Source organism: Lagopus muta, chromosome Z (assembly GCF_023343835.1).
Source record: "Lagopus muta isolate bLagMut1 chromosome Z, bLagMut1 primary, whole genome shotgun sequence".
NCBI lineage: Eukaryota > Metazoa > Chordata > Aves > Galliformes > Phasianidae > Lagopus > Lagopus muta.
The window spans coordinates 24,912,786-24,925,395 of record NC_064472.1 but is presented as its reverse complement, the minus strand read 5'-3'; the positions used below and the strand labels follow the sequence as shown (position 1 = coordinate 24,925,395).

General features: G+C 43.4%; 1 protein-coding gene across 1 annotated transcript; it reads left to right on the top strand.

Annotated features, from left to right (window-relative positions):
- Window positions 1–3,521: 3,521 nt before the first annotated feature.
- MED18 (mediator complex subunit 18) lies at window positions 3,522–12,574 on the top strand. The gene is made up of 2 exons (XM_048931042.1): window positions 3,522–3,650; window positions 3,854–12,574. Exons 1-2 carry the CDS (start codon window positions 3,578–3,580, stop codon window positions 4,405–4,407), a joined length of 627 nt encoding a protein of 208 aa, XP_048786999.1. The 5' UTR covers window positions 3,522–3,577; the 3' UTR covers window positions 4,408–12,574.
- The last annotated feature ends 36 nt before the right edge of the window (window positions 12,575–12,610 follow it).

Sequence of the window (12,610 nt, the reverse complement as noted above, 5' to 3'; positions counted from 1 at the left end):
GTTCCCCAGGGGTCGGTGCTGGGGTCTGTGCTCTCCAGTATCTTTATTGATGACCTGGATGAGGGCATTGCACTCTCAGTAAGTTTGCAGATGACACCAAGTTGGGCAGGAAGTGTGGATCTGCCTGGAGGTGGAAGGCCCTACAGAGGGATCTGGACAGGCTGGATCGCTGGGCTGAAGCCAATGGGATGAGGTTCAACAAGGCCAAAGGCCGGGTCCTGCACTTTGGCTACAACAACCCCAGGTCGGCCTCTTCGCCTGTGTAACTGGTGATAGGACTAGAGGGAAGGGCCCCAAATTGTGCCAGGGGAGATTCAGGTTGGACGTTAGGAAATACTACTTCTCTTAAAGAGTGGTCAGGGCTGCCCAGGGAGATGGTGGAGTCACTGACCCCGGAGATGTTCAAGGAATGTTTAGATACTATGTTGGGGGATATGGTTTAGTGAGACATACTGGTGATTTGGATGGTTAGACTGGGTGTTGTAGGTCTTCTCCAACCTCGGTGATTCTGTGATTCTGTGAAGAGTGAAAAAAACATTTGAATACCACATCAATAACTGTTGAATAATAGAAGCTCTACAAAGAAATTCTTGTGTTCATTCACGTGTTAGCTTTTAGTCAATATCCCAGTAGACATCCCGGAAACGATAATTTGGAGCTGCAATCAGATGTGTGTCTTAAACATCAGGCTATACAGCTGCGCTGTCCCTGAGGAAGGGAGATCACTATCTATTACTGTGCATTTCCTTGAAAAGATTAAAAGGCCAGATATGATTTATTTATATATATTTCTACTTTTCCTCTGGATGCTTTTTCAGTCTCTTCAGTGCTACAGTTTTCATGCCAGAATCAGAGATTATTATTTCATAGTTGGTAGAAAGTAAAGGGAAGTACAGGAAGTGCAGTATTTCACTGCGTGCAGTAGCGTATTTCAGCACTACCGCAAAATTGGCGTAGCCCCACTGTTTCAGTACAGGGAGTCCTGCTTGTTTTGAGTCTTTGGTGAAACGAATCCATCTGCCCTGGAATCAAGTTCTCAGAACTGCAGCAAACTAAATGCTATATTATTACTATGCTTTCTGAAATTTTTTAAGACCTTAGCAAAGAAAAATTGTAAAAGCTCTGGCACTGCTTTGGTTTATCTCCTTCTGCGGCCTGACTCTTTTGCTCCTGCTACACCCCAGTCCTGTCCCTGCTGTTTGACACGGAAGCTTCAGAGTTGCCCACTTTGATTTATCTTCAGCCAGCTGAAGAAGTTAGCAGTGAAGAGTCCTTTTCCTATTCTTACTGACAGGACAAGCAACTTCTGCTCATGCGATGAAGGGGCACAGACCATATGCATACCTAACACAGCTACCAAAAACCTGTAGCAGATATTTCCCTGGTTACTGAATGCACATGTGTCAGCAAGAACCTCAGCATGAGAGATGCTCAGCAGACACACCAGCTTACAAGAGTGAACAAGGCCATGAACCAGCTTGCTTCTCATAGAAGAGTTCAAGCAGATCCAGCAGTTTGGATAGTTTTCACTATCCAGTTTCAGGCGTGAACCCTGCTCTAATGCAAATACATCCAAGAACAGCTGTGGCAGATGGCTCAAGGTGGAATGAGAACTCTTAACTAATTGTATCATTCTTGTCTGCCTGTTCTGGGACATAGCTTCCTACTTTAAAGATCTCTTTTTTCTGCCTCATTGTGCTTATGGCAGACTGCACTTCATAAAGATACCTGCTGATAAGATCTGGACTTTGTGTGGTGCCCTCATTACTGTAAAAGCTTCTTGGCTTCACAGATGTTCTGGCCTGCAGATGACGTTTTTATTTCAGGCAGACCCATCTTGCTTGTACTGCAATTACATCCATCCAATGATGTTCCTAGTGCTGACAGATCTGGATCTTGTCCTCCTGCCTAGAGATTGCTGCTGCTTGCATTGCCTTATACCATCCTCTAGGAAGAGGCCTGCCTCTGAAGCTGTATCTCTACAGTGCTCTAGGGACTCTGCAGTATATTATACAATATAAAATGTCCTAGTGTCCCACTTTCCCCACTGCTTTACATTCATCCAGCTTCATAATCTACCCAGGGAGACACTGAGGACTTTAGCTCTGGGTTCCTACTTTGGCTATCTGGAAAAATGTGCTGGGTTGGCTTATGCTGGCAGCTAAGCTCCTTGCCCAGCTGCTTGCACACCTTACCCTGCAGGACTGAGAGAACTGGAAGTGCAAAGGGGAGAAAAGTTGCTTCCCACTTTCACTGTAACAAAATGCCAGTCTGCAAGAGCAAATAGAAGCCAGTCCATTAGCAAAATGTATGTTGCAGACTACACAGCTGTCGTTCCACATCCTCAGAAAAGAGGTCATCAGGCACACTGAGAGGCAGTCCTCCTGCTGACAGAGAGCTGTTTAAAACAGCACTGACAACCATACTTTAAGCTTAAAAAGAGTGGGGAATGTCTACTTCTACCCTTCTTTCCCCAGCTCTGGTTTCTCAGCCAGTCTTAGCTCATACCTCACAGCTAATCAAGCCTGCCTTCTATACACTGCACTGGTATATTACCAAGGAAGAAGAACATTAAAAAAAAATGGTATTGAGAATAAGCCGAGAGCTAGTGTAAAAATATAGCAGTCCAGCTTATTTCCTTTCTTTCAGACGTGAGAGGTGGCAGAGCTCTACCTTGCTTGCTGTGAGCTGGCCAAGTTCAGGGATACTGAAAGGGCTAAATTCAGTTCAACTTTCGTGGCTACTGGTTCTAAGAGGATTTGTCATTAGCAGGCAGGCCTACGAGCCACGTGGCAACATTGATGCTAAGAGAGTTTCTGACTAAGCAGAACTGCACATTTTCAGGAGCTATCTCAGGGCTCCCAGGTGAAATGGCTTCTAGTCTAGTCCAGTTTCTAGTCTAAAGAGCTTGACTCTCACTGAAGAAGTGTTCTGACAGCAACTTCTTTGATATTTGATAAAACACCCTAAAATGGTACTCTAAAATCCATGGGGAACAGTCACTTGTCTGCAAAACAACACCACAACATCCCTGATGCAAAATCACATAACGAGCAACCCTAGTGTTGAGATTCTGTCAGCGACTTCTAACATCCAAATTGCACATTCAAAGCATTTTGTAAATTATCTGTTATACAACTGAATTTTAACAGCTGCACTCCGATTCGTGGAGTCGGAGGCCTTTTGCAATATAAATTCACTGCCAGCAGCGGACAGCAGCGCACGCTCGGTCTGACAGCAGCTGTAAAGGATGAAGGTGACGAAGCGGGCATTCAGACCAGAGCCTGATTGAGATGCACGGGAGAAAATGCACGTTTCAGTAACAAGGAAGAACAAACATTCACACTCAATTTATAACCTGCCTCCGCTTTCCCATAGCGCGGAGCGGCCTGGCGACAGCTCCTGGGCAGGCAGGCGGGGAGGCAGGGGCTCGCTTCCGCGGTAGCAGCCCAGCCCCCCCGCTCGGCGGCTCGGCATTTAGGGGCCGCGCCGCGCCGCCGGGCCGCAGGGTGGCGCCCGCTGCCTCCTCCGGGCCGCGCCCCTCTATCCGCCACCATTTTTTGCCGCCGCCGATAAGATGGAGGCGCCTCCCGTTACCATGATGCCCGTTACGGGCGGCACCATCAACATGATGGAGTACCTGCTGCAAGGTATGGCGCGACGCCGGCACCGAGCGGCCCACCGCCGTCCCCGCGAGGCTCCCGACGGGCACCGGGGCCGTGCACGGGGCTCGGCCGCAGCGCGGGGTCGAGGCGGGCGCAAGGCCGGCGCGGGTGCGGGCGCGGGCGGCGGAGGGGCCTCCGCGGGGAGGGGGCGAAGGGAGCAGCGGCTGAGCCGTGTCCGTCCGCCACAGGAAGCGTTTTGGACCAGAGCCTAGAGAGCCTGCTGCACCGCCTGCGCGGGCTGTGCGACAACATGGAGCCGGAGACCTTCCTGGACCACGAGATGGTGTTCCTGCTGAAGGGGCAGCAGGCCAGCCCCTTCGTGCTGCGGGCGCGGCGCTCCATGGACAAGAGCGGCATGCCCTGGCACCTGCGATACCTGGGGCAGCCGGAAATCGGAGACAAAAACCGGCACGCGCTGGTGCGCAACTGCGTGGACATCGCGACTTCGGATAATCTGACGGACTTCCTGGTGGAGATGGGCTTCCGCATGGATCACGAGTTCGTGGCCAAGGGGCACGTGTTCCGCAAGGGCATCATGAAGATCGTGGTGTACAAGATCTTCCGCATCTTGATGCCCGGCAACACGGATAGCATCGAGCCTCTCTCCCTGTCCTACCTTGTCGAGCTTAACGTTGTCGCTCCGGCGGGACAGGACGTGGTTTCTGATGATATGAGGAACTTTGCGGAGCAGCTGAAGCCCTTAGTGCATCTGGAAAAAATTGACCCTAAAAGGTTAATGTGATGAAAAGCTGGGCAGCTTGAGTAGTGCTGTTGCCGATAGTCCAGTAGGAACTAACCTTTGTTCAAATCACCCTATGTATCTTTAGATGTAGCAAGGGTGTGCAGTCAGGATGTCTGTGTTTGAAAGTGCTGGCATGATTAAGTAGAATCATAGAATTATGGAGTCTTTGAAGATGGAGCGCCTTGAAAAACACGTGCAGTTAACTGGCTTGACTAGCATAGCCTTGCTGTAGCCAGATGAGAGTGATTGGACTCCAGTGCACGCAGAACTTTTGTTCATGGGCTCCACTGTGTCCTCTCCCCTGCTGGAGCAGTAAGTGATAGCAAGGTGCAACACTTAAAAATAGTGACCTTATGGTGTTGGGCTGGGAGGGGCTAGGGGCTTTGATTTATTGGTTTTGTTTTGTTTGGTAATTAGCCAGCATTTAGTATGTGGTTATGCACGTAGATGCACGCTTAAGAGCAGAGTGTGTGTAATTTTTGATAAAAGCTTTTGTTGGAAATGTGAGGACCACTCCCTTGTCTGAGATTCACCCCGACTAAGGGGAAGAAAATGAAATGTTATGGTATGCAATGGTGGCCAGTGTATAAATTGTACAGGGAAGAGTGGCCAGAAATGGGGGCCTTGAAAGGGAAAGATAAAATCCTTTCTGAACTATTTAAATGTGAGTTTGCAAAGATTTTAACTCATGAATTTTTGTATATGCCAGGATGCATTTGTTATAAGATGATTATTATGCCATACAGAAATATAAGTTGGTGGAAATTAATTTGAGGGCTTTAGTGATATTATGTGAATGTGGGAAGAGCAAAAATAAAAAAAATGTTGCTCTGCTTGTGATATTGGAAAAAAGAATGTATTAAGCGACACGAATAAGAAGAAATGCAGTTGCTAATGGCTGGTTCCACAGAGGAGATAAATGATGATGGTGCTGGTTGGTGGGAAGGAGCTAAGGGAAAGTTAAGCCGTGAAGTCAGAAAGACTTGTGGTCTTTTCTATGTCGGGGCTGCTACAATAGCCAGCAGCCACTGAGGATCCTGTGAGACAAACAGGGGGCCTGAAGAATTGCCTGAGTGCAGGTTCCCTTGTCTGCCTCCAGTGTGATAAATCAGAAGTCTGTCAGTTACAGAAATCCCTAAGAGAAGAAAGCAAGAAAAAACAGGTGGCTGAAATTCCATCTAAAATCATGGTCGCTGTAATTCCTCCTGTTTCTTTGGTGACAAAAGCATGGGAGAGCCACATCTGACAAGCTGGTAAAAGCAGAATTGAAGTCAGGAGCTAAAACAGTAAGATGGAAAAAATATCCTATGAAACTGGAGGCCCATATTGGGCTACAACATGTATGGGCTATTCCAGGAATGCCAGTCTGAATGTAATAATCCCATTCTGCCTGTTAAAGACCAAGATCTTAAGTTTATTGATTAGTTCTAGATTTGAGAGCTGTCAGTCAAATACTTACCAATATGCATCCTGGAGTATCTAACCACTACACTTTGCTGACCCATATAGCTGATTCTAATGTTGGCAGTTTTAGATTTGAAAGACCTGAAAGATATTCTCCTAGAAAATCCAGACTGGAAGCTGTTCATGAATGGAAGCAGCTCTGTACTTGGCTGAGAATGAAAAGCTCTGGTATGCAATTATAACCTGGTAAGAAACAGAATTAAGACCATTGCCAGCCAGTATGCAGGCTCGGAAAGTTGAGCTAATCACTCTGACTCGGACATGAAAACTGTCAAATGCAAAGTGAGTTTACATTTGTCCTGAAATATGTCTCTGGAGTAATACATACTGTGTAGTGATTTGGAAATAAAGAGAATTACTATGATCTCAAGGAAACCCTATCAAATATAGCACAGAAATTATGAGATTGCTTGACACAGCTAGTTAGAAATCTAAGAGAAGCAGCAGTAATTGCAAGGCATGCCAGACTGAACAGACTGATGTTATCGAAGGGGACAGAGAGCAGGTGAAGCTGTCAAGAAAATAGAGTTGTGAGTAAGTGTAGGAACCATGCTTGCTGAGAAGTTCTTGAATACTAGGACTCCTATTCGTATGAAAAGCAGGGTAAGCTAGCTCCTGCAGGGTAAGCTAGCTCCTGGAATTAAACAGTTAAGGAACACGTAGGAGTACTATGTGGGTGGAAGCTGTAGTTAAGAAGCTATACAGTTATTGATTGCTAAAAGTATGCTCCAGACGTGCAGGACTTGTCTTAAAAATAATGCTAAAATTCAGAGACCCAGGAGAGGTACTTGGACAATATTGGCAATGAAACTGAAATTGGAATATTTTTTTCCTGAATGATCTGAGTGTAATGGATATAAATAATTATTGCTATTAGTTGACACCTTTTCATGGCAGCCTGAGGCATTCCTGAGCTGAACCAAGAAAGCAAGAGAAGTAGTTAGCATTTTAGTAAAGGAAATAATTCCAAGATCTGGATTTCCAAGAGAACTCTTGTCAGATAGAGTACCTAATTGTAGAGCAAAAATAACTCGAGGAATATCTAGGTTCCTGAAAATGAAAAGGGACTTCACTTTGGGGGTGACTGCAATGGGCTGCCCAGAGAGGCTGTGGAATCTTCTTCTCTGGAGATACTCAGAACCCACCTGGACTCTTTCCTGTGTGATGTGCTGTAGGGAGCCTGCTTGAGCAGGGGGATGATCTCCAGAGGTCCCTTACAAACACTGCAGTTCTGTGATACTCTCATTTCTTTAAACCAGGAGACCAAGTGTATTTTCAAACTTGGCAAGAAACACCTTTGAGAAGTGGAAAGGACAAATACTGCAGTAACAGGGATTAACTCTTGGGTTCATTACACCGGGACAGAGGCAGATCCAGCAGGAGGAGTGAAGAGCTGAAGTTGATTGAAGCTGAAAACAAAACAGAATACTCAGGTGTAAGTGCAGTTCATGACCTACCCACTTAGGATTGGAATTTTCTCAGAGAATATTACTCTTGCTGATTTCACATCTGATTTCACTTGTTCTGTAATCTTTTGCTTGTCTGTGTCACTCTACAGATATCAAGGGAACTAGGTGGGAGTGATGCTCCTCAGTTGCCTTTGGATGGTGAAGAAAACTGAGGCAAGTGTATCAGAACCAGGAAACAAATGGAATTGGGATGTGTTCCATAAAATAATCCAAAACACAGTTCTGATTGCTGGGTTTGTGCTCATCTTCCAGATTGCACTGAGCAGGCAGCTTCATTAGTTGTGGTACCCATCCCACCTAATGTATCTTGGAGATACTTATCAGTTGGGAGGTTTTTTACAGTTAATAAAGAAAACACATCCATTACAAAAAGAGTCTCAGGCAGGAATGATGGCCCTTTAAAATAGAGTGGCCTTAAAGATGTTTGCATCAAAAGGAGGGATTTTTACAGTGCTTAACACTAACTGTTGCTTGTATGTCGACCAAAGTGGTAAAATTTCTGCAGATTTGGAAGGAATTTCAGAAGCAGACAAAAATATGGCATGAGGTTCAGAAAGACAGTACTTTTTTGGAGAAACAATCCAATGGCAGTCAATGGAATGGCACTTCCATCGACCCAGCCTGATGCATTAGTTTCACAAAAGCAAGGTCAAATATCCCACTATTTATGTGTTTTTGTTGCTCTCTTTTTTAATGTTTTATTAAAAATTGTATATTTAAAAATATTTGCTAGTTATATACATTAATTATGTATTTTCTTTGCAATTCTTTTTCACTCAGTACAACCCAAAATTTTGGACAAACATGAAGTAACCTTTATACAAGTTTTTGGATGTGTATCTTTTATCACAGAATGTATTTATATACATAAAAATATGCATAAAAAGTGTAGCTTTGTAGGAGACTCCCTAGCACCCAAACTTGCACAGCTTTGCAGTAGATCAGTATCTCGTCTCTGCATGTGAGGTTGGCCTAAATAACACTGGGTGACAAATATGCCTTTCAGACGACAACCTTGTCAGGATTCTTGAGGAGGTTGTTGTTCTAAAATGCCTTTTGAAGGCAAATCAAAACATGGGGGAGGGGAATAAAGGACAACATACTGGTGTTTTGCTACTTGCAGTTCCTGAGTATTTTTTTCCTCATTAATTTGTGTGTGTGAGTGAAAGTAGACTCTTCTTTGAAAGTAATCCCATCCAAAATCTCACTTAAAAAAAGGCATTGGTGTTTTTCACCACCTCATGGGAGAAATACTCCATGGGAAGCATAGTGCCCAACAGTCCATCAAATGTTTCTCACGTTCATCCTCATCTGTACCCACACCTTTATGGTGTTTTGTGTTAAAGCTTTCCTGTGCACTACCTTTTTCTTCCAATACTTCAAGTTAAGTGTGCACTGGCAGCCCGGAAGGCCAACTGTGTTCTGGGCTGCATTAAAAAAGGGGTGGCCAGCAGACAGAGGGAGGTGATTGTCCCCCTCTGCTCGGCTCCTGTGAGCCCCATCTGCAGTACTGCGTCCAGTTGCTGTAAGGGTTCAGATACCACACCCATAAAACGCTTCAGGAAGAAACTATTCAGGTTAACAAATTAAGTTTTCAACACTGGAACTTGGTCAAGATAAAACGCAACTGGATTAGTGCTCGAGTGCACACTCTACCATAAAAGCAGCGTGGGCAAAACAGTATTTTAACACTGATAAAGAACACCATTATGCTGATCTCCCAGAGGTTTTCAAACAGGATGTGAACAATAAGATGACCTGTGTGACTTCACTAAATAATTGGACTCAAAGTACTTTGTGGAGCATACAGCCATACCTACAGTTCATCTGCTCAAACTCTCACATGACTGATGCTCATCGGTCAGCACACAACCCTGGGGTTTTGAGTTCCTTGTTGTCACCCAGCACAACTTTCCAGCTGCAGAGCAGTAATTCCAGGGCTCTGCCCATGCCAGGAAGCTGAACTTGCTGGGTTGCTTTATGACTCAGTTACAATCCCATCCCTCACGGTGAAATTCTTCAGAACTGTCATTATGCCCTATTAGTCTAATTAGGAATCGCTTGCCAAGAACCATGTTGGGATGGAACCATCATGGGAGCGTCTGTCCCATCACACAGCAATTTAGAAAGAAAGCAAGTAGATAACAAGTCTTGAGCTTTACATGCTTTTCAGAAGACAAACTTACTTGTAAGTAAACATGAAGATGTGTAAGTAAGCAACAGGTGTGTAGCCACTTCCCATTGCACCTGAAAGGAACTCAGACAAAATCTGGAAGGTGAATCAGCAGGTGGAGGGACAAATCAAATATGAAGACTTGCCGTATGCGATTGTTCTACTGAGTTGCAATGCTTTTATTGGCTCAGAACAGCAACAGAATCAGGGAGTCAAGGCTCAAATAAAGCTTTAAAAACAAGGAGTATGGCAGGAGAATCTACTTCCGACTCCAGCATGCAGTTGCTTCCAAGCATTTCCAAGTCTTCTCAGCTCCTTTACTTCTCATCTCTGAAAATGAAATAAGGGACTCAAAACAACCTTTATAAACCACCACATTATATATATATATATATTTTTTTTTTAAGTGGGAAAAGAGTTGTTAATGTTATGGTGATAGGAAAATCTCACATGGAAATTCAGGCAAAGCACCTCAAACAAAAGTAGAATCAAAAGGTCCAAATTAAAGAGAAGTTCTTATGTTTTAGACAACATAGTTGGACCGTGCAATAGTTGGACCTATTTCTTGTCCTCAAAAGTTCATTTTAAGAGAATTAGTTTAAACTTAAAATTGCAGCAATTCATCTAGGCTTCCTTATTCTAACACATCAGAGGCAGGTGTGCAGAAAAATAACCTTGCTGCATCAGTGGTTACAGCTTAAGAAAAATGTACACCATCAGGCACACAATGGTCTGAAGTGCATCCCTTCCTGTTTATCTACTGAAACATAGTTTTCTCCTTGTATGAAGCTTTTTACTGCTGAAGAGTAAAGACAGCAGCAGTGCCATGAGTCACGCATACGGGTAAATTGTGTGGCATAAGTAATTATTAACACCCAGGGCCAAATTATATTGTAGCTGTTCAGATGGCTACAAAAAGAGCTCAGCCTCCCCTTACTAGAAAGCGTGCATTTTTTAATTACAAATCAAGAAGGCTTTTTTTTTCTTTTCTTTTTTTTTCTAGAAGGGAAGAGCAGGGTGGCACAGGGAGCGATTTCTTTTTAGCCAGATGAAATAGCTGCACTTGAAGGCAGGGCTTGCAGCAGGACTCGCTGCATTTGTTGCATTATATTACCCAGGGCCTGATGCAACTCAGCTTAAGGTAAGTTTTCTTTTTCTGTGCAAATGATGCCATTCTATTACCTCACGCTCTTCCTCTCATCTTGCTTGCCTGTAAGGTTCCCACAACTTAAATGATTTCTGCATAAGAAGCAGAAATCCCCGCATAACCAACAAAGGAGGGACTGTCACTGACCCATTAGGAAGCAGTTATTCCTGCTATTAAGACAGCCTGCTCTGCACCACCTCTTCTCAGTTCTCAGCAATTCTTTGTGTTTTAGAAGAAGTACAAATTGGTTGTATTTCTGGCATTTCTCAGCCCTGGATCTCCATTCTCCCCACACATGCTTTCCTGATGTTATTTCTGTACAAATGAACACAGAAGCTTAAATACAACTTTGGAAGTCCTCTATATTAAAACTATACTGTACAGGAGTATCGTCTAACATGCTTCTGATATGCTAGTACAGAATGAGATTTTTCACACATCAACAGCTCATGTGGCATTCCAGTTTTCACTTCAGCAACCTCAGTAACACAAGCAAGCTGCTTTCTGTTAAATGTTTTACATTACTACACTGCAGTACGGCATACAACTTCATATATAATCCAAAGGTTGGTTACAGCGTAAAATATTGAAGTAAGTTTCCTTTAAAGCACTGAAAGTTAGAAATAACTACAAACCAGGGGTTTTCTTCATAATTTTTAATACTTTTCACTTTAAATACTGGTTTTAAATTTGTGATTGTAACATAGAAGAGCCAACTTTTAATTTTTAAAACTTATCATTAGGATCATAAAGCTATTATATAACAGTTACACTCTACACACTCAAGGTACTCAAAAATATGATTCATGTTCTGAGTCTGTAGATGAACAGTGGCAATTCAAATACAGCGTTATCTGTACAACGTGACAAAAATACAGGTGGACAATCTGATTAGTTTAAAGAGAATCTGCACAACTTCAGATAAGCCAGCTCAGCCCAACTAAATAAAGGTAATTTCCCCTCAGCCCCTAAAATGCACCGTACTTCTCACACCTAAGTTGCTCACAGTAAGTTGTTCAGTTTCCCAGACAGGCTAGCACTGACTATTGCTCATCCTCGCTCCCATGAGGAGTTCTGTCAGGCTATTTCCTTAGACTGCCATATCCCCAGCCCTTCACGTGGGCTCAAGTTACAGAGACAGCTATCCTAGAGCAAAGGGCTTCTGCGATTCTGCTAAGAAAATCATAGCAGTATTCTACAGATCCATTGAGAGGATGAAAAGAACAGAGTGCTCCTAATTGTGGCAGTGTCTGGACAAGGGGTTCAGCTCTGGAGAAATTTTATAAAACCATAACAGGAAGATCCCTTCTGGAAGAAAGGCTCTGGTGCCCACTTGCACACAGGCAGTCCAACAGGCCTAAAGAAAGCTGCTTTTGTTTTTTTTTTTTTGAGGTCTTTTAATCCTATGCCGCAATCTTGCAACTCCTCCCACAATTTTAGGAAGCCTCTTTCAACACTGATTGGGCAGGGCTAACTGCAGTGAAGTACCAGTGCCTTTATCTAAAAGTAAAGTGTATTCTTTACAAAGAGTATCTGTAGTGTGATTTTATTTACAGAATAGATCACAAAAGTACATCACATTTAGTGCAAATGCAACTAATGATAAAAGATTTATATACTGCTTTGTAAACTTTCCATTCCTTTGTAAAATAAAGCTATCCAATTAAATTAATAAACAGTTACTCACCTGTGTTTAACAACTACTATCAGAAATGGCAAATAAGGAATTACACTCTTTTGGACATTTTTTTTTTCTCTTTTGAAGTTCCCATCAGCAGCTATGGTGAATGAATCATTGTTTGTTGATTGTAAAAAGATGAAGTACAGTTGAGGTATAAGAATTATTTTTCAACATTACTATATAAAATGCTCACTGGTGATTTAGTAAACATGTATAAATTTTTGTCTCGTTTGCCTTACTAGCATTACCATATAGGCACTTTTCTACGT